Raw genomic sequence first — 19,218 nt, 5'->3', positions numbered from 1 at the left:
TTGGATGTTGTCGTTCGCCATAAAGTATATGGCACATTAAGACATGTCATATATCATAAACCAACAAATACAAATCCATATCTACAAGCCAGTAGCTGCCATCACCGTTCAAAGACCATAGCTGTCCTTAAGACCTTAGTGCATAGGGTAAACTGCATATTCGATAAAGATTATTTGCAAAAAGAGCTCACACAATCCAAGAGCATTTTGAAAGCGAATGGATTTTCTCCGCAACAAATTTGTAGAGAATTTAGTGTAAAACCTAGGATGCAGATACGTGCTGGGGAAGAAGATTGTAATTTCTTCAGATCAAGTGCATTTTTGCCCTATGTGGATGCCCTTTCCTTGAAGCTAGGCTGTATTCTCAAGAAACACTGTGTTAAGGTGATCTTACAGTGTCCCGCGAAGATTGCAGCTTTACTCGGCTCTGTAAAGGATTTATTGCTTCATAATGTGGATGTGTATCAGATTCCTTGCGGAAATTGTGAAAAGTCATATGTAGGTCAAATGACATGCACCGTTCATGAGACATGTGTGGAACATCAAAGATACTCATGTGTATCACAGCCAGACAAGTCAGCTGTGGCCAAATATTGTATTATTGTATTGTTACAGGGCATTCCATGAACTATAGTGATGTGAAGATATTAACGCCCACCTCTTCCTTTTGGAATTAGGCTTTCAGGCAAGCTAAAGAGATTAGATTAGCTAATAATTTAATAAATAGAGAGAATGGTTTTAATTTAGACAAAGCATCGAATCTGGCTCTTGGGGTAATTGAACTGCAGAGAAGTTGGCAGACCAGCTCTGTGGCTGGATTGAAGAGTTTTTTAGTAATACCAATTCGTTTCTACACAGAGTACGTGAACGAACTTGTCCCCCTTCCAACCGCCGTGTACCGCGAGTCTCTAGAGGAACGGAAGGTTCCAAATGATTGGAAAAAGAGCACAGGTACTCCCAGTCTTCAAGAAGGGTCATCGAGTCGAAGCGCAAAACTATAGACCTATATCTCTGACTTCGATCTGTTGTAGAATTTTAGAACATGTTTTTTGCTAGAGTATCATGTCGTTTTTGGAAACCCAGAATCTACTCTGTAGGAATCAACATGGATTCCGGAAACAGCGATCGTGTGAGACCCAACTTGCTTTATTTGCTCATGAGACCCAGAAAATATTAGATACAGGCTCCCAGGTAGATGCTATTTTCCTTGATTTCCGGAAGGCGTTCGATACAGTTCCTCACTGTCGCCTGATAAACAAAGTAAGCACCTACTGAATATCAGACCAGCTGTGTGGCTGGATTGAGGAGTTTTTAGTAAACACAACACAGCATATTGTTATCAATGGAGATACTTCTACAGATGGTAAAGTAACCTCTGGCGTGCCACAGGGGAGTATTATGGGACCATTGCTTTTCACAATATATATAAATGACCCAGTAGATAGTGTCGGAAGTTCCATGTGGCTTTTTGCGGATTATGCTGTAGTACACAGAGAAATTGCAGCATTAGAAAATTGGAGCGAAATTAGGAAGATCTGCAGCAGATAGGCACTTGGTGCAGAGAGTGGCAACTGACCCTTAACATAGACAAATGTAATGTATTGCGAATACATAGAAAGAAGGATCCTTTATTGTATGATTAAATGATAGCGGAACAAACACTGGTAGCAGTTACTTCTGTAAAATATCTGGGAGTATGCATGCAGAACGATTTGAAGTGGAATGATCATATAAAATTAATTGTTGGTAAGGCGGGTACCAGGTTGAGATTCATTGGGAGAGTCCTTAGAAAATGTAGTCCATCAACAAAGGAGGTGACTTACAAAACACTTGTTCGCCCTATACTTGAGTATATGCTCATCAGTGTGGGATCCGTACCAGGTCGGGTTGACGGAGGAGATAGAGAAGATCCAAAGAAGAGCGGCGCATTTCATCACAGGGTTATTTGGTAACCATGATAGCGTTACGGAGATGTTTAGCAAACTCAAGTGGCAGACTCTGCAAGAGAGGCGCTCTGCATCGCGGTGTAGCTTTTTCGCCAGGTTTCGAGAGGGCGCGTTTCTGGATGAGGTATCGAATATATTGCTTTCCCCCTACTTATATCTCCCGAGGAGATCACAAATGTAAAATTAGAGAGATTCAAGAGCACACGGAGGCTTTCCGGCAGTCATTCTTCCCGCGTACTATACGCGACTGGAACAGAAAAGGGAGGTAATGACAGTGGCACATAAAGTGCCCTCCACCACACACCGTTGGGTGGCTTGCGGAGTATAAATGTAGATGTAGATGTGTCACCGCCGCCAAACGTACTTCGATATGTGAATTTAATGTTTGTATGCCTTCGCCACAGACGGCACATGTGTAAGCATCTCTTTTTTGCTGCTGACCAGCGTCTGTGATTTGCATGCGCACTACCACCACGGTGTACCATATAAGGCCGCACTTGGCACTTTGTTGTCAGTCTTGCAACTCACTCTGAGGATGACTGGATTATATGTGATCGAAATGTCAGTGGAAGAAATTTTGTTTGCACAGCTGCATGTATGAAGCTTAATGGACTATTCATTATGCCGCGAGAAGTTGAAAATGCACAACCTGTTACAAGTAACTAGATAGTTAGTTTTTTTCCTAAAAATTGTATAATCAATGTTGCTAGGTTACTTCCTATTTTAATTTTTGTGTTGTTCCCTTGTGAAATTAAAGAATTAATCTTAAATTTTATCCAGTTGTCTATTTCAAAAGGGAACTAATTACTATTACAAATTACACACCAGTTTACCTTGAACTATCTCTGAATAGCTTATAAAGGTATATCGTATTTGCTAGCAAATTAAAGCATTGACAGTAGAATTGACATTGCTGATATTTATATAAAAAGTATTAGGCCATGGTCCAAGGCACAATTCCCTGCCCAATGTTTCATCTTCCAGTGCTGGGGACATCATCAGAGGCAGTAATGATTCAGATAATTATTACAGATTCAGACAAGTTCAGGGAGCCCACCTGTTGATATGTAGTCATGCAATGGTTGGTCCATCATGAAGACTGCTGTGTAAGATCGCAAAGTTGTGTATGCTGTGGAATTTGTTGTGGGGCAGAATTGGCAAGCAGTGGGTGTAGGACTTTTGCAGGGTTCAAATATTCACGCACATTTCTAGTTGCTTTTAACACTGTATCAATACCACGTTTTCTGAGTACCCTGCTGATGCAATCGATGACAGTTTTTAAAAATTGAAGGAAAACTCTCCCTTTACTTTCTTCTTTTTCATTACAAGCTCCACACCTTTTAGAATGTAATGTCCTATTTATCTCTTTGTTAGAGTAAGAAAATCAGCCCCCCCCCCCCCACTCTCTCTCTCTCTCTCTCTCTCTCTCTCTCTCTCTCTCTCTCTCTCTCTCTCTCTCTAACACACACACACACACACACACACACACACACACACACACACACACACACAAACTCATTACCTTTGTGTAAACAGTGTTAATAATCCATATGTATTCCTGTCACCAATGACTTAAAATGATAACTGTTTGTTTTCCTCTAGCAGTTCATTATACTGTGCACATTATATCTACTGATTTTGTATAAGGTAGCAAGTTTCATGCTCATATTTTGAATTTCTTATTTGTGCTATATGTATCTTCTTGATTCTTAACTTTTGTTCTTATTAATAATGTAGGTAAGAGGACAACATATGGAACGAACAGTTGATTTTCTTGTGAGAGAGCTGAAAGTTTGTTCCCAGAAGGAAGCTAATGAGAGGATATTTTTTGTGTCCGCTAAAGAGGTCTTACAAGCAAGGGTGATGGAACAGAAGGGACAACCTGCTCATGGTTTGTAATATAATTTCAACACACAGATTAACTGTTTTAGTAATATAAGTTATTAATAACACTTCAAGACTTAGAAAGAAATATATGAAATTTGTCTGCACAAAGTACAGTTTGTTAATTTTGTGTCTTTTGGCAGCTGGTGCTCTGGCAGAAGGATTTCCTACGCGATACTTTGAATTTCAGGATTTTGAACGAAAGTTTGAAGAATGCATTTCTAAAAGTGCAGTGAAAACAAAATTTGCACAGCACTCCCAAAGAGGAAAGCTTATTGCTTCAGAGATACACACAGTAATGGATGGTGTCTATGAGCGGGCTGAGCAGTTGAAATCTGAAAAAGCTCTGGCAAAAAAGGAACTTTACGACAGGCTTAACTACACGGAACAGCAGCTGCGAATGATTACTCAGGAAATGAAGGAAAAAATACACCAGATGGTTGAAGATGTAGAGCAAAGGGTAAGTGGTTCATTATAACGATGGTGTCGATTTTAGGACAGCTTTCACTTCTCGCATTTTTGTAACCTTCAAGAACTAATGATTAGACAGCTTTTCTTTCAAGTTATAAGTGATGTTAAAGTAGCTGAGCCTGATTTTTAAAGGCCTATGGTGACTTATCATACAGATTGTTGTCATTCGTACCACGTTAATTACGTGTTTGTGATTTTACAAAGCAAATTAAGTCCTTTCGTCATGTGAACAAATTTATTTCTTACGTGATAAATCGTAAAATATAATTTCTCAACTGCTTCCACTTTAGGAGCATAATGACAATTAAACATAAAATGTAGTCTAGCTGCAGTAATAACTTTTAATATCATTATTACTATCTTTGTAAGCCTCCTCCAAAGAACTTCACAATATATTTCTGTTGTTTGATCTGATTTCTACTTCCCTTCATAGTTGAATACTTGCTAGTAAACATCTTGTAAGTAATGCTTTGTCCATTTCTACAAGTGTAAATGACATGATGTTTAAATTATTAAATTATGGGCATTCCATGTGTGGTGAATGGTTTTAGAAGTTGCCCCACATGACCATCTGAAAGTTGAATGAAGTTTTGCATGTATGTTCCCTATAGAGGAAAATTAACCTGTGCAGAATTTGAGCATTCCCCGACACACACACACACACACACACACAAACTGCAAACTTGAAGAGGGAAGTAATTTTCACATAATGTGTCACTACCAAGTACCAGAGCTTGATGAAACTCGGATCATGTATAGAAAAAACTTCTACAGCATAGTACTGGAAGAAAAAGAAAGAAATACACCAACAAATGAACAAAAATTTTATTTTATTCAAAGACACAATAATTACACTGAAGACATGTTGATTTGTGCTGGTCCCCTGGACATTAAAAAAGGTGGAAAAGGTTCTTAACAGGATGTGTGATTGCCATGGATGGCAGTGTATGCTCTGCAATGTGTTTCCATGCTGATTCCAAGATTAGTGCTCTTGTGGTATGGTGTTCCATTCCTCCACCATTGCATTTAACAATTGCTGGATGGTTGTTGGTGCTTGTGGACATGCTGCAACACGTCTACCCACCACATATGGGAACAAACAGGCCAGACTATTTTCCAAATATCCTCTCTTTCCAAGAGCTGCTCCACCTGTGCTGTTTGATGTTGTCGTGCACTGTCATCCATAAAAGTGAAATGAGGGCCGAATGCACCACTGAAAAGACGCACATGTGGAAGGAGTACAGTGTAACAGTAACATTGACTCTGTGAGGGTGCCATGTTCAAAGATTTGGACATCAGTACCCCCATGCAACCTTACACCTCACCACATTATATCACAAGAGGTGGAAACATGTAATGCACCCGGGAACATTGTCAAACATGATTTTTGTAAGTATTATGTTGTGGAGTGACGTAATGTTGAATGGGCCTACTGACCTCCAAATCATTGAACATGGTTCACCCACCGGTCAACTTCATTGTGACACTGTACTTCATCAACTTGTGATTTTTTTTTTTAGTCACACACGTCTGGCTCCGACTTGATTTTTATGGGTAATAAGGCATGACCTCATCTAACAGCGCAGATTGAGCAGCTCTTGGAATGAGAAGATATTTGATGAATGGACTGGGCAACCCATTTCTCTGACTTAAATATCACTGGACATGTGTGGGATGCATTGGAGACACATAATGTATATGTCAACATGCACCAATAACCATCCAGCATTTGTCAACTGCATGGGTAGATAGCTAGAGGAATAGATTGCAGATCCTTGAGAGCTCCTTGCCAACGTTGTCGCCAGCATGGGAGCAGTTCCCAATTCGATCATCTTCAGTTTTGATAGACAGTGAGGAGGTGCAGTGGTACGACAATGGGTTCATGTTGAGGAGGTAAATGGATTCATATTGAGGAAGATGAAGGTAAAATCGCCACCTGGCCATCCAAATTTAGGATTTCCACGATTTCCATAAATTGCTTAAAGAAAATGCTGGGGTGGTTCCATTGAAAGGGCACAACCAGTTTCCTTCCCAGTCTGTGTTTGTGCTCCTACTCCAGTGACCTCATTGTTGGCAGGAAGTTAAAAGTCTAACTGTACTTATGTTTTCAACAATGGAAAATCCAGGATGGAATGTAACAATATTATGAAAAGAATAGTTGCTACTCACCATATAGCGGAGAAGCTGAGTTGCACAGAGGCACAAAAAAAGACTGTCAGAAAGTGGACTTTGGGCCAGCAAGGCCTTCATTGGAGACACACACACACACACACACACACACACATACACACACACACACACACACACACACACACACACACACACACACACACCCACACAACCACAGTGTCTGGCTACTGTGACCTCTGCAGCCAGGGACAACAATTTTGTGTGTGTCTGTGTGTGTGTGTGTGTGTGTGTGTGTGTGTGTGTGTGTGTGTGTGTGTGTTTTTTTTCTATCTCCAATGAAGGCCTCGTTTGCCGAAAACTTGCTTTTGGACAGTCTTTTTGTTGTGCCTATCTGCGACTCAGCCTATCTGCTATATGGTGTTTAGCAACTATTCTTTTCATATATTTCACTTACCTTTTTACATTCTTTATGAAATTTTGTACAAAAAGGAAGTGCATTAACTTCTGCCAAGTTTCAGCACTGTATGTGACTTAATGTTTTAGTGCCGTTTTCAGAAGAGCCACATTCTTCAGAGTTTGAAATGTATAGGGAAGAAACCCTGAAGTTTTCAAGCCATTCTTTCTGATCTGACAGAGAAGATTCTTCAATTTTTATGCTGGCCCAACATTTTGTACAGGCCACATAGCATATGCAATCTTTATTGTGGCAAATTTATCCCCTATTTTAACAAGGAATAGGTAGTAAAAAAAAAAAAAGCAAAAGCATGGTAACCTGTTCATTTGTCAGATCTTTGGCTGTCTTCCTGTCAGAAAATTGACGTAATGAACTTTCCTACAAATGTATTCACTAAGTTGGGTGTCTCAAGTTCACTACATTTTCCTCCAGTTTTGTAATCTTTAACAGTTGTGAAAATATTGCATTAAAAGCTACTTCAGAAATGCTTACTTTCATTTTGATGTCATTTGTTGAGCTGCAAAAGTCCTCTTGTGTTATAAAAAATAATTTAAAAAATGATTTGAATCCTGTAATTCATCCTTGGTGACTGCTATTGTTAATCACAATGCCTGGGTACCCTTTGGTGGTGGAAAAGATATAGAAACTTCTTAATATTTTTCTGTTGCACCACAAAACCATCACTAAGATAGTGAATCTGTGTAATTTCTGGGAAGGTGCACTTGGTTTAGTATTCAACCAAAGATATGCTCTGCAGCTCTATCATATAGTCAATCACTGATTATAATTATGCAGTAGCTGATACTTTCTAATCCTTCAGTATCGTCAGTATAACTATCTAATGCAGTCTGAGATCTTCGTCAATTGCAAATTCCTACTTTGATGCTGCTTAGCAGTGTCCTGATTGTTACAAAAAGCCAAAAATTTTATTAGTGGGTCTTCAATTAATTTTTTCACTGCTTCGAGTGCATACCAGATAGTTTGAATCCATCGCTTGAATTTAATTATATCTTCAGCATCAATATTTTCAAGTTTCATCGCATCTTACGATTTATTGTCATTTTCATCGTTAATAGTTTTTTACCTGTGTTCCTAGACTTTCTTCAGTTATGAAGTATACAGTCTTTTGATTCCAAAGTACTGACTACTTTGCCAAGTGATAACTTCATTTAGCAAGTACTTTTGCTTCTGAACATTTTCTCCATCTACTTGAATGGAAACACAAACTCTTTTGCATGGGCAAATTAGATTAAATTTGCAGTCCTCAATAAAATTACAAAATATTTTGCCTTGTGTGTTCTGGAATCTTCTTTGAATCTGTTGATAGTCTTTTTTCCATCTTCAACTTCCATGCTGTTTTAGTCACTCTTTCTGAAACATACAGTTCTTCTGCGGTGTTTTCTAGGGACCAGTTCTAGGGTGTTGTGTTGAAAATCAGAATTTTTCTGACTGTTTGAAGTGTTAACTATTTTGTCATTTCGTTGATCATCTTGTTTTAATCGAAACATAGAAGACATTGCTTGCACTAGGTTGGTTGAATTTCCTAAGATCAAGTCCACAAACTGTTAAAACTATCTGAATAATTACACCTTCCACCTGATGTACCTTTTACTTTGCATATCCTTTCTTTTCTCTCTCTCTTCAGTACTGATATTTCAGTAATCGACAGCTTGCATTCCGGTTTTCAGAAATGTTAGTGTCATCAGCTTCATCTCATAGTTATGGAATTGACATCTGTGAATTCTCTTTGTGGAAAAAATCTTTTTCTGCATGGTGGGCGCAATTTTTGGGCTGGTATCATTTCACATAATCAGCCAGCAACTGAGTATCAAAAGGGCTACAGCATTATCTTTGAAAAAATTCATACCTTTGTTAGAGCAGTGTATCATGATGAAAGTACATGGTTGCTTTAAATGATGGACCCACTTTCAAAAATTATTAAAGTACAAATCCAAAATTAACAAGCTTCATACCAAAGAAAAGAGGAAGTCCAAAGTTTTTGGCGGGCAGGCGGTGATGGTTTCAGAAACAGTCGGTAGAGTCCGCATGGCAGTGGGGCCAACATTTCGTTTCACTGTCATTTGGGAGTGAGGTGGTGACTGTGGAGTACAAGGTTTTCAGTGTTCTTAAGTTTACAAAAAGTGAGTTTGTAGTGTAGCGGGCATTTCGTACCAAATTCGACATTCAACCATCAACTCGTAAAAGCATACACCATTGCTTTAAGCAATTTAAACAGACTGCGAGTGTGTGCAAAGGAAAAAGCACAGATTAACAGTGTGTGTCAGAGAATGATGTCTGATGGATTAATTACAAAATATTAAATTGATACCAAACATTATGAAAAAAACTTTGAACTTCCTCTATTCTTTAGTATAAAGCTTGTTCATTTTGGATTTGTACTTGGATAATTGCAAAGTTTTGAAAATAGGTTCATCATTTAGAATAACCCTGTATATTCGAGCACTCTTCATCCAAGCGTAAAACATACATTTGGACAATCTTCATCCAAGCGTAAAACATACATTTGGACAATCTTCATCCAAGCATAAAACTTGTATTTGGGCAATCTTTATCCAACCATAAAACACATAATAGATTCAAGAGGGTTGTTGCTCTAAATTATTGTTGCCTTTTAGGTATTCATTAGTTAACTCATAAACTGGACATAACAACTTGTAGGGAAATGAAATCGAACGATCATAGGCTGAGTCCAAGGTAAAGCAGGTGGCAGACTTCAGTTCGTTTTTTGGATAATGGGAAACTGAAGTGTGTTTGAAGATGACTGCTTACAAAATACTTGTGCAGCACATCCTAGAATATTCCTCAAGTGTATGGGACCTGCTCCAAATAGGGTTAAGAAGGGATATTGAATGCATACATACAGGGCTAGCATGAATATTAACAGATTATTTTGACCTTTGGGGCAGCCTTACTGAGATGGTGAAAAACGTGATCTGACAGACACTTGAAGATGGACACCGAGCGTGATTACATAGTTTCAAGAAATGGTATTAAGTAAATAATCTAAAAGTATATAGCATCCCTGTATTTATTGCTCCAGTAGGGACCAAAAATATGAGATGCAATTAATTTCAGCATACGGAGACATACAAGAAATTGTCTTCCTATGCTCAAGATGGCAACCCAGTTCTAAGCAAAGAAGGGAAGGCAGAAAGGTGGAAGGAGTATATAGAAGGTTTACACAAGGACGATGTACTTGAGGACAATATTATGGAAATGGAAGAGGATGTAGATGAAGATGAAATGGGAGGTAAGATACTGCGTGAAGAGTTTGACAGAGCACTGAAAGACCCGAGTCGAAACAAGGCCCCCGGAGTAGACAACATTCCATTAGAACTACTGACGGCCTTGGGAGAGCCAGTCATGACAAATCTCTACCAGCTGGTGAGCAAGATGTATGAGACAGGTGAAATTCCCTCAGACTTCAAAAAGAATATAATAATTCCAATCCCAAAGAAAGCAGGTGCTGACAGATGTGAAAATTACCGAACTATCAGTTTAATAAGTCACAGCTGCAAAATACTAACGCGAATTCTTTACAGACTAATGGAAAAACTGATAGATGCGGACCTCGGGAGGATCAGTTTGGATTCCGTAGACATGTTGGAACACGTGAGGCAATACTGACCTTACGACTTATCTTAGAAGAAAGATAGGTGAAAAAAAAAAAAAAAGGACCGGTGTACACGCGCGCGCGCGCGCGCGCGCGCGCGCGCGCACGCACGCACGCACGCACACACACACACACACACACACACACACACACACACACACACATCCATCCGCACATACACAGACACAAGCAGACATATTTAAAGGCAAAGAGTAAGGGCAGAGATGTCAGTCGAGGTGGAAGTACAGAGGCAAAGAAGTTGTTGAAAGACAGGTGAGATATGAGCGGTGGCAACTTGAAATTAGCGGAGGTTGAGGCTTGGCGGATATCGAGAAGAGAGGATATACTGAAGGGCGAGTTCCGATCTCCGGAGTTCGGATAGGTTGGTGTTGGTGGGAAGTATCCATATAACTCGGACGGTGTAACACTGTGCCAAGATGTGCTGGCCGTGCACCAATCCTCTGTTCTCGTTATCCACAAGGCCTCAATCTCCGCTAATTTCAAGTTTCTGCCACTCATACCTCACCTGTCTTTCAACAACATCTTTGCCTCCACAGTTCCGCCTCGACTTACATCTCTGCCCTTACTCTCTGCCTTTAAATATGTCTGCTTGTGTCTGTGTATGTATGGATGGATGTGTGTGCGCGTGCATGTGCGCATGCGCGTGTGCGCGCGCACGTGTATATACCTATCCTTTTTCCCCCTAAGGTAAGTCTTTCCGCTCCCGGGATTGGAATGACTCCTTACCCTCTCCCTTAAAACCCCCTCTTTCCTGAAGAAGCAACCGTCGGTTGCGAAAGCTAGAAATTCTGTGTGTGTGTGTGTGTGTGTGTGTGTGTGTGTGTTTTATTCATTGTGCCTGTCTGCCGGCGCTTTCCCATGTGCGGATATATGTGTGTGTGTGCGAGTGTACACCTGTCCTTTTTTTTCCCCTAAGGGAAGTCTTTCCGCTCCCGGGATTGGAATGACTCCTTACCCTCTCCCTTAAAACCCACATCCTTTCATTTTTCCCTCTCCTTCCCTCTTTCCTGACGAAGCAACTGCCAGTTGCGAAAGCTCGTAATTCTGTGTGTGTGTTTGTGTGTTTTGTTCATGTGCCTGTCTGCCGGCGCTTTCCCGCTTGGTAAGTCTTGGAATCTTTGTTTTTAATATATTTTTCCCATGTGGAAGTTTCTTTCTGTTTTATTTACATCATCATTATATATATATTGTACAAATTTCAACTTGATCAACATAGACTGCTGAAACAACACTCATGTTTTGATATTGAAACAAATTCAGTGATCTAATTCTATAATGAAGCCTTGCTTCTGACTCAGTTTGAGTTTTTGCGAAATTGTTGCTTTAAGCAAAACCAAATTACGTCATTAGAACGAGGTTACTTTCCCTGATAGAGCAAAAGTACCCTGAGGTGTTGAATGTTGTGGGGTAGTGATATGCACATAAACAGATGGTGGTAGTATCATGTACACAGGGTATAAAACAGCAGTGCATTGGCAGAGCTGCCATTTGGACTCAGATGATTCATGTGTAAAGATGTTTGATGTGATTATGGCCGCACAAGAAGAATTAACAGACATTTAATGCAGAATGGTAGGCCGAGCTAGATGCTTGGGACATTCCATTTCGGAAATCATTGGGGAACTCAATATTCTGAGATCCGAAGTGTCAGGAGTGTGCCGAGAATACCAAATTTCAGTCCTTACATCATACCAAGGACAACACAATGGGCGACTGCCTTCACTTAAGGACTGAGAGCAACGTGTTTGGGTAGGCTTATTAGTGCTAACAGACAAGCAACACTGCATGAAATAACCACAGAAGTCAGTGTGGGTCTTGTGATGAACATCTCCGTTAGGTCAGTGCAATGAAATTTGGTGTTAATGGGCTATGTCAACAGATGATGTATGCGAATGTCTTCACTAACAGCATGACATTGCTTGTAACGCTTCTTCTGGGCATATGACCTATCGTATGGATCCTAGATGACTGGGAAACTATGACCTGATCAGTTGAGTCAGTTGTTAAGTGCTGATGGTGGGTTTAAAGTGTGGCGCAGATCCCTCGAAGCCATGCACCCAAATTGTCAACAAGACACTGTACAAGTTGGTGATGAATCCAAAATGGTGTGGGTCGTGTTTACATGGAATGCACTGGATCTGGCCCGACTGAACCGATCATTGACTGGAAATGGTTATGTTCGGCTACTGGAAGACTATTTGCAGCCACTCGTGGACTTCATGTTACCAAACATGTCACGGGGCCACAGTTGTTTGCGATTGATTTGAAGAACATTCTGGACAGCTCAAGCAAATGATTTGGCCACCCAGATTGCCCGATGTGAATCCTGTCAAACATTTTTGGGACACAATCAAGAGGTCAGTTTGTGCACAAAATCCTGCACCAGCAACACTTTCACTTGTGGACAGCTATAGAGGCAGCATAACTCAGTATTTCTGCAGGTGACTTCCGGTAATGTGTTGTGTCCGTGTCATGTCGAGTGCTGAGCTGTGTCAGGCACAATATTATGAGGTATCCCATGACTTTGTAACCTCAGTGTAAGTCGGCCCACAAAGTAGGGAACAGCAACCAGGAACCTCTTGTTTTCACATTCTATACAACTTCTGGCCTTGAATAAGGAAAAACACTGTTTGGCAGTGCCTAAAACACTTTGTGAGCCAGTGTAATGGATCAAAATATCCCCAAAAAAGTGCAGAGAGAAACGTTCAAATGTTCTGGCCTTCTTTGGAGTCAGATATCTCCTGAAGTTTACTACCAAAAAAAGACGCAAAACTCAAAAAAACTACAACTTGGCACATATATTAACTGTACTTGGGGCAGAACTCTGTCAGTGTATCTTTCTTCCTAAGCACATACTGTGGATAATCAGGGTGTATACGACCTGGGACTAACGGGAGATCTGGGAAAAAGTTGGAAAGTATTTCATCTGGGAGAAAACCGGTTAAAATCCGGGAATTTTTCATTGTTTGTTTTCAGTTAATTTTTTGTAATTTTGACTGGTAAGAACTGATACTTAACAAAAGATATTACTGTATCCCGCTACTGCAGAATAATAATGCAACAGTAAAACATGAACTAGAGGAGAAAAACGAAAATAAAACTTAAATTGCGAAGGAAATGCACCTTACACGACAACAAAACACAGTGCTCATACAAGTGTCTGCCAGCAGCAAAATGTGTCAAACACTTTGAGGAGACTATGCAATGCTTCATAACAACAAATTGTGTCCAATGGGCATGACATCACAACTGTTTGCATTTAGATTCGTTTCAGCAGTAACGAGTGAGCTCATGCGCATGTGCATTTGAGTTGCTGATAAGTAGTACCTTCTCCCGCTTCTGGCTACAGAAATTTGGTGGTTGGCTGTGTAAGCAGTCGCAGCAAGCAGACACATACAGCTGGGAAAAATTTTACTCGCGCCCCCAACGTGTCAGATTCACACATGTGCATTAGGCCCAAATCGGGTGGGTGGAGGGGGCAATTATTCATATTCTTGAGCAAAAAAACCTAGTTTCACAAAGCGCCTAGCATCCAATGCACATTGGCCTATAGATTACTCGTATGATTCGGAAACTCATCCCTGTTGGTTTTTGACCACATTCTAAGCTGATTTCTGAATGAATCATAAGTTGATTTTTGAATGCGTGCATAATGTATGTGATGTCCATGAGGGGAATCCTCATCGTATCTAGAAATAAACTTTCCTGCAGGCAAAATGGTACGGGGCTACAAGAGCTGAGCGGAGTATAGCCAAATGGGTGAATGCCAATTGCTGTCCGATTATGTGGTTGATTGGGTTTGCGAATGACCAGTGTTGTTATAATTACTAGCGAAATCCATTTATTCAGACTACCAGAGTGGAAATAACTAATACGAATAACAGGTAAGAAAGGTTACTTATTATCTCCTCGGCGCATCCAAGATAATCAAATCTACACTAGTAAGGGCCAGTTGCACAGTCTCCAGTTGCACCACTTAAGTTCTATTCTGGAAGTAGCGCAGAAGACGTGTTGTATGAACATGTAAAAACGCCTAACAGGAGAATAATCGTGCTATAACTAAACCGGTGATTCTGGCAGGGTTAGTGAAGTTAACTGACGAATAAGTTTTGCCATTGGTAGGAATAGTTCAGGAATTACTGATGACAAGATTGTTTGTTAGAATGAGGAAGAAGTAGTACAGGCACATCACACAAATTATAGAAGAATATGACAATTCCAAATTTATATAAAATTTTGGTGCTACTACGTTTCGATCTCATGCTTGAGAAACTGGAGTGTATGAATGAAATGTGAAACTATCATACAGCTTTTTGCTTGTAGTTGGCCTAATAGGCATTCGATATTGGTACTCTGTGGATTATATTCTGTCGTGTTATAAAAATGACCAATTGTTGTTAGTGTGTGTTACAATTGCTGCAATATTAGAAAGGCCTATTTTGTTTTATTTTGCAGACAGTGACAAAATAGATGTAATCAGATCGAGAAACCACACCAGTCTTCGGTACTATTTGTATTAACAGCTTTTGCAGTATTAGACAACGACATTTCAATTTTTCATGTAGCTAAATGTTTGGTGAATTTTGTTGAGGTAATACATCCTTTCTCAGAAAGGAAAGCACGCCATGTAAAGCCGTAGCAAGATTAGAGAGAAAAAATGCTAGGAGCCAAGGATTGAAGAAAAGTGTACTGTCTTGCTTGTCTCTTGTCTTTACTGGTTTTATGTATCCTATGTCAAGCAAAAGAGAAAGTTATTGCATAATAGTCAATAAAGAGCGCATTTTTTTCTGAGCTCTTGTTCTCCCGATTACAAATGATCCCATCACGTATTAATTGCAAGGTTTTTTAAGAGGTGCAGAATGTAAAACTGGCAGACTGGGAGCCAGAGAGGCACCACAGGACATTTTAATTCCCACTGTCCTGAATGTAGTTTGATGGCATACATTACAAAATATACGTTTTTCAATTCCAAAGAGCGAAATACAGTGACATACGATAGAAGAATGCCGTGTGAAGAGGCGTGGCACTGCACTTTGGCACACTTTAGACCAAATAACATGCCCTACATTTCCTCGAGCACATGTGTTTTATATATCAGACTCTTCAAAAAGATGTGCACTACAAAATGAACATATTTTTTAAAATTCGATTTTTTAAAATTTTTGGCATCCTATCTCGAACTCTTGGTGGAGAAGGGCAGGGCAGGGTGGGGTGGAGGGTGCACTATCTAGTATTGCCAAGGAGCAGAAATATCGTAGATCCGGAGCTGATGTGGAGAGCAGTCTGAATTATAGTGGAGAAGTGTGTAATCTCCACGTGACCCGTGTTTACATTTATGTGATTTTGCTGTTTCTTCTTCATTTACTGTTCTGTCATCAAATGAAAACAAAACGGATTTCTGTGGCTGGGAGCTGTCAAGTGAATTAAAATACATTCACATAATTACGGAAGGCAAAGATACATTATTAGTTTCCAGATTTTATTTTATTTCACCTTTTCAACAGTCGGAACATTAATCGCCTTGCAGAATAATGAAGTTATTTTTGTCTGTTTACTAATGAAATTTGGCTTTTATTAATCTTTCCCATTGAGGCAGTCAATGTATTTGAAACAAAGAAGTGTTTAATTCCACACTGTTGGCTAGTTTCAACTGCTCTCTTCATTTCAAGTGCACGTTTTCATCTTCTAGCATGTATGGCATTATACCATAATAAAGAACCAAAACATGAGGCAGTACAGTACTCGTACTCCAAGAAAATTTACATCCTGACAACCACGCTGAAAAGCTTAATATCAGGTTAAGGCCTACTTCATTGGGAATCTGGACCTGTATCATTGTAGCTGCACAAGCGTGGTGCCTGTTATCTGGCGCTCTCTGGCAACTACTGAAACAAACCTGTTTGTAACATGTTGCAGGAAAATATTGCAGATGGTGGTTTGAAAAGAGTTACTTTGAAAGTAAATTTCCTTTCACGGAAGTTAGACTAGGTGTGAGAATGCACAATGAATTTCTTAAATCACAGAGCGTTTACCTCTAATTTTAAATCAATTCTTTGGTGACGAGCCATTTAGAGGAATTTCGAGCTCAGATGATCAGACATATATGTCGTTGTTATGAGCAAATTGATGTAGTGCTACAGGAAGCCCTCTCTCCTCTCTGGTAACTAATTTATTTGTGGAAAACTTTGAGGAAAAGTCACTGAACTCGACTAAAAATTTTGCTGGCACGTATGTGTTATATATCCTAAAGTGTAACACATGCAAAAAGATCAACATTATATATGAAGGCTCAGTTTCTCTTGCAGTATGTGAAAGCTTTGCTTTTTTAGAAGCAACACTACATATATTAATGTAAAACATTAACTTTTCCAGTTTGTGTATTCGCACTAGTTAACAGTGATGTCGCTATTGGCTAAGTACATCACATGCCCTATGGTCTAAATATCCACTGTCATCGGCTGGCGAGATCACATGACATGAACTATGACTGGCTTACAAAAGCGCATCGCAATCTCGATTTCAGTGGTTCACAAAGTAACATGTGGTGTTTGGTGGAATTCAAATTTATACTTTCGTAATACAAAAATATGCAGCATACATGTTGCTGCCCATCCAAGATCTTTCCAAAACATTTTTCTTTCCCTGAGTTTCATTTTCTAAAGTGCCGGGAAATTCTATGCCTGTGTGTGAAAACATAACCATTCAAGGGATTGATAACTTTTACAATTCCGCCGAAAAATCTAATGTCATTTAATATCGACAAATTTGTTTTCACCCGGGAGAAACTGTATTTTTAACCAGGAAAAATCTGGGAATTTTTTTCCTTGTCCGTGTATACACTCTGATCATACTCAGTCACAAATATGGCTGTGAAATATAAAACTGCAGAAAGTAAGCCAATTTCAGGTGAAAATATTACAAAAGGATCACTTCAGAAGTTCTTCTTTTCAGCACCACTGGAAAGAGCACACTTTTCTCCACTAAAAATGTCTTGTTGTATCTAAAAGTTGTTTCAGCAAATGGGTGAAAAGTAAGGTTGAACTTAAAAAAAAGAAAAATTGTTGCCAGTATGCTACCATTGCAAGGTGGTACATCTTGCTCAATGCACACTGCCAGGTCAAGCAACAGTGGTGATTCGCAAACTGATGCCAAGACATAGAAGACGAAAGAAAGCTACAAGAAGAATGTTTTGCGAATGGCTGTACTTTAGCTGGAACCTGCCAAAATCACCAGTTTTTGCCAGTGGTTTTCAACCACACTCAAGTAGCTGGGTTTCAAGTAACACAACTAGTTTCATTTATCAGTCAACTGACACCAGTGTGGTTTTAGTGCCAGTTTTAAGTCTTATTCCTGGCCAATACATTTCTTGCATCTACAACAATCAATGGTGAATTGGTAACATGTCTGAAGTTGTTGCTGAAGAACACGGTGTCTTAGTCAGATTCATGTATCGTTTTGGTCCAGCTCACTCAATCTATTGGCCTGAAAGAGGAGATAAATATTGGATTCCTGAACAGCACACCATCATGAATATTGCTGCAATGTTTGATATCATCATCATGCCTATCTTGTCTTTGTAGCCATACATGGTCACTACCAGAATAGGGACAGAAACTGACTCAGCTAATGGTTTTTAACTGCTTGAGCCATCAGATTCCCATGATTATCATGGCTATTTGGAACACCACCATTGATCTACTAGTTGTCATTCTTGCTTGTCTTGAACTAATGGGTTCAGCAACCTATACCATGTTGCGTGCGATCATAACATATTATACATGACTTTTGTTGAAGTTCAATTCCATAATTGACTCCTTTGGTAAAGTGACTTGTAAGATGCAACAGGATTTTGCTAACACAGAAAGTTGTTCTCTTTCCAGTGGTACTAGAAGGAATAATTTCTGAAATGACCTTTTTGCAATATTTGCATCAGCACTTGCTCGTTGGTATTGGTTTTAAATTCGACACCATATTTGTAATTGGGTATAATCAGACATAATTGACTAAGCAGAAAGATACGCTAATAGAGTCATGTCCTAGGTACCATTAAGAATTGTACAAAGTTGTTGTTCCTTTGCATTTTTTCTTCTGTAGATATCTGATCCCAAAGATGGTAAAAAAATCTGTACAATTTTCTCTGCAGGTTTTTTGAGCCACTTTAATGTATTATGATGGCTCACAAAATGCTTTACATGCTGCCACGCTCTTATTTTTCTGATTCACAGACAAAAGTTATCCAAGACCTGAAAGTAACAGTTTCCTCCTTTCTTTTGTCTTGTTATGAAAGAACTTCAAACATTGGGTTTTGTTTGTTTTTTTCATGCATATTTGCTGAAAAGCCAACCAAATAGAAGGCCACTGTTTCTCATATACTTAATCTCATAATTTAAAATTTTGCGCAGATTCATTTGTAGGTCAGGTCTACATGCAAAACAAATTTCAGGAAAATTTGAAGCACAAGGAGTGGGAAGCTCATGATCACTTGAGATGGAATGACCATACAGCAAAATACCAATCATTTCTAATGCCAATACTATGTTGATTATGATAATCTCTTGAATGATTAGAGCAAAAAATGTGCGTGTCATTAAATATTAAGGTTTGCAAACATTAGCACTTGTCCCAAAGAGTTGATTGATACTAAGAGAGTTTACCGAATTCACAGTTTCAACTAGAAT

At 39.4% G+C, this 19,218-nt stretch overlaps 1 protein-coding gene across 12 annotated transcripts in view; it reads left to right on the top strand.

The window, feature by feature from the left end:
* The window catches only part of LOC126353840 (transmembrane GTPase Marf), a 168,800-nt gene that overhangs the window by 110,872 nt on the left and 38,710 nt on the right, over window positions 1–19,218 (top strand). For all 12 annotated transcript variants that reach the window (XM_050002983.1, XM_050002984.1, XM_050002972.1 and 9 more), the window contains 2 exons: window positions 3,684–3,837; window positions 3,974–4,290. In XM_050002983.1, coding sequence (XP_049858940.1) covers window positions 3,684–3,837; window positions 3,974–4,290 — 471 coding nt within the window. The remainder of the gene's footprint in view (window positions 1–3,683; window positions 3,838–3,973; window positions 4,291–19,218) is intronic.

This window comes from Schistocerca gregaria, chromosome 3 (assembly GCF_023897955.1).
Source record: "Schistocerca gregaria isolate iqSchGreg1 chromosome 3, iqSchGreg1.2, whole genome shotgun sequence".
Taxonomy (NCBI): domain Eukaryota; kingdom Metazoa; phylum Arthropoda; class Insecta; order Orthoptera; family Acrididae; genus Schistocerca; species Schistocerca gregaria.
Note: the sequence above shows the minus strand (reverse complement) of the source record. Positions and strands in the feature narration are given on the sequence as shown.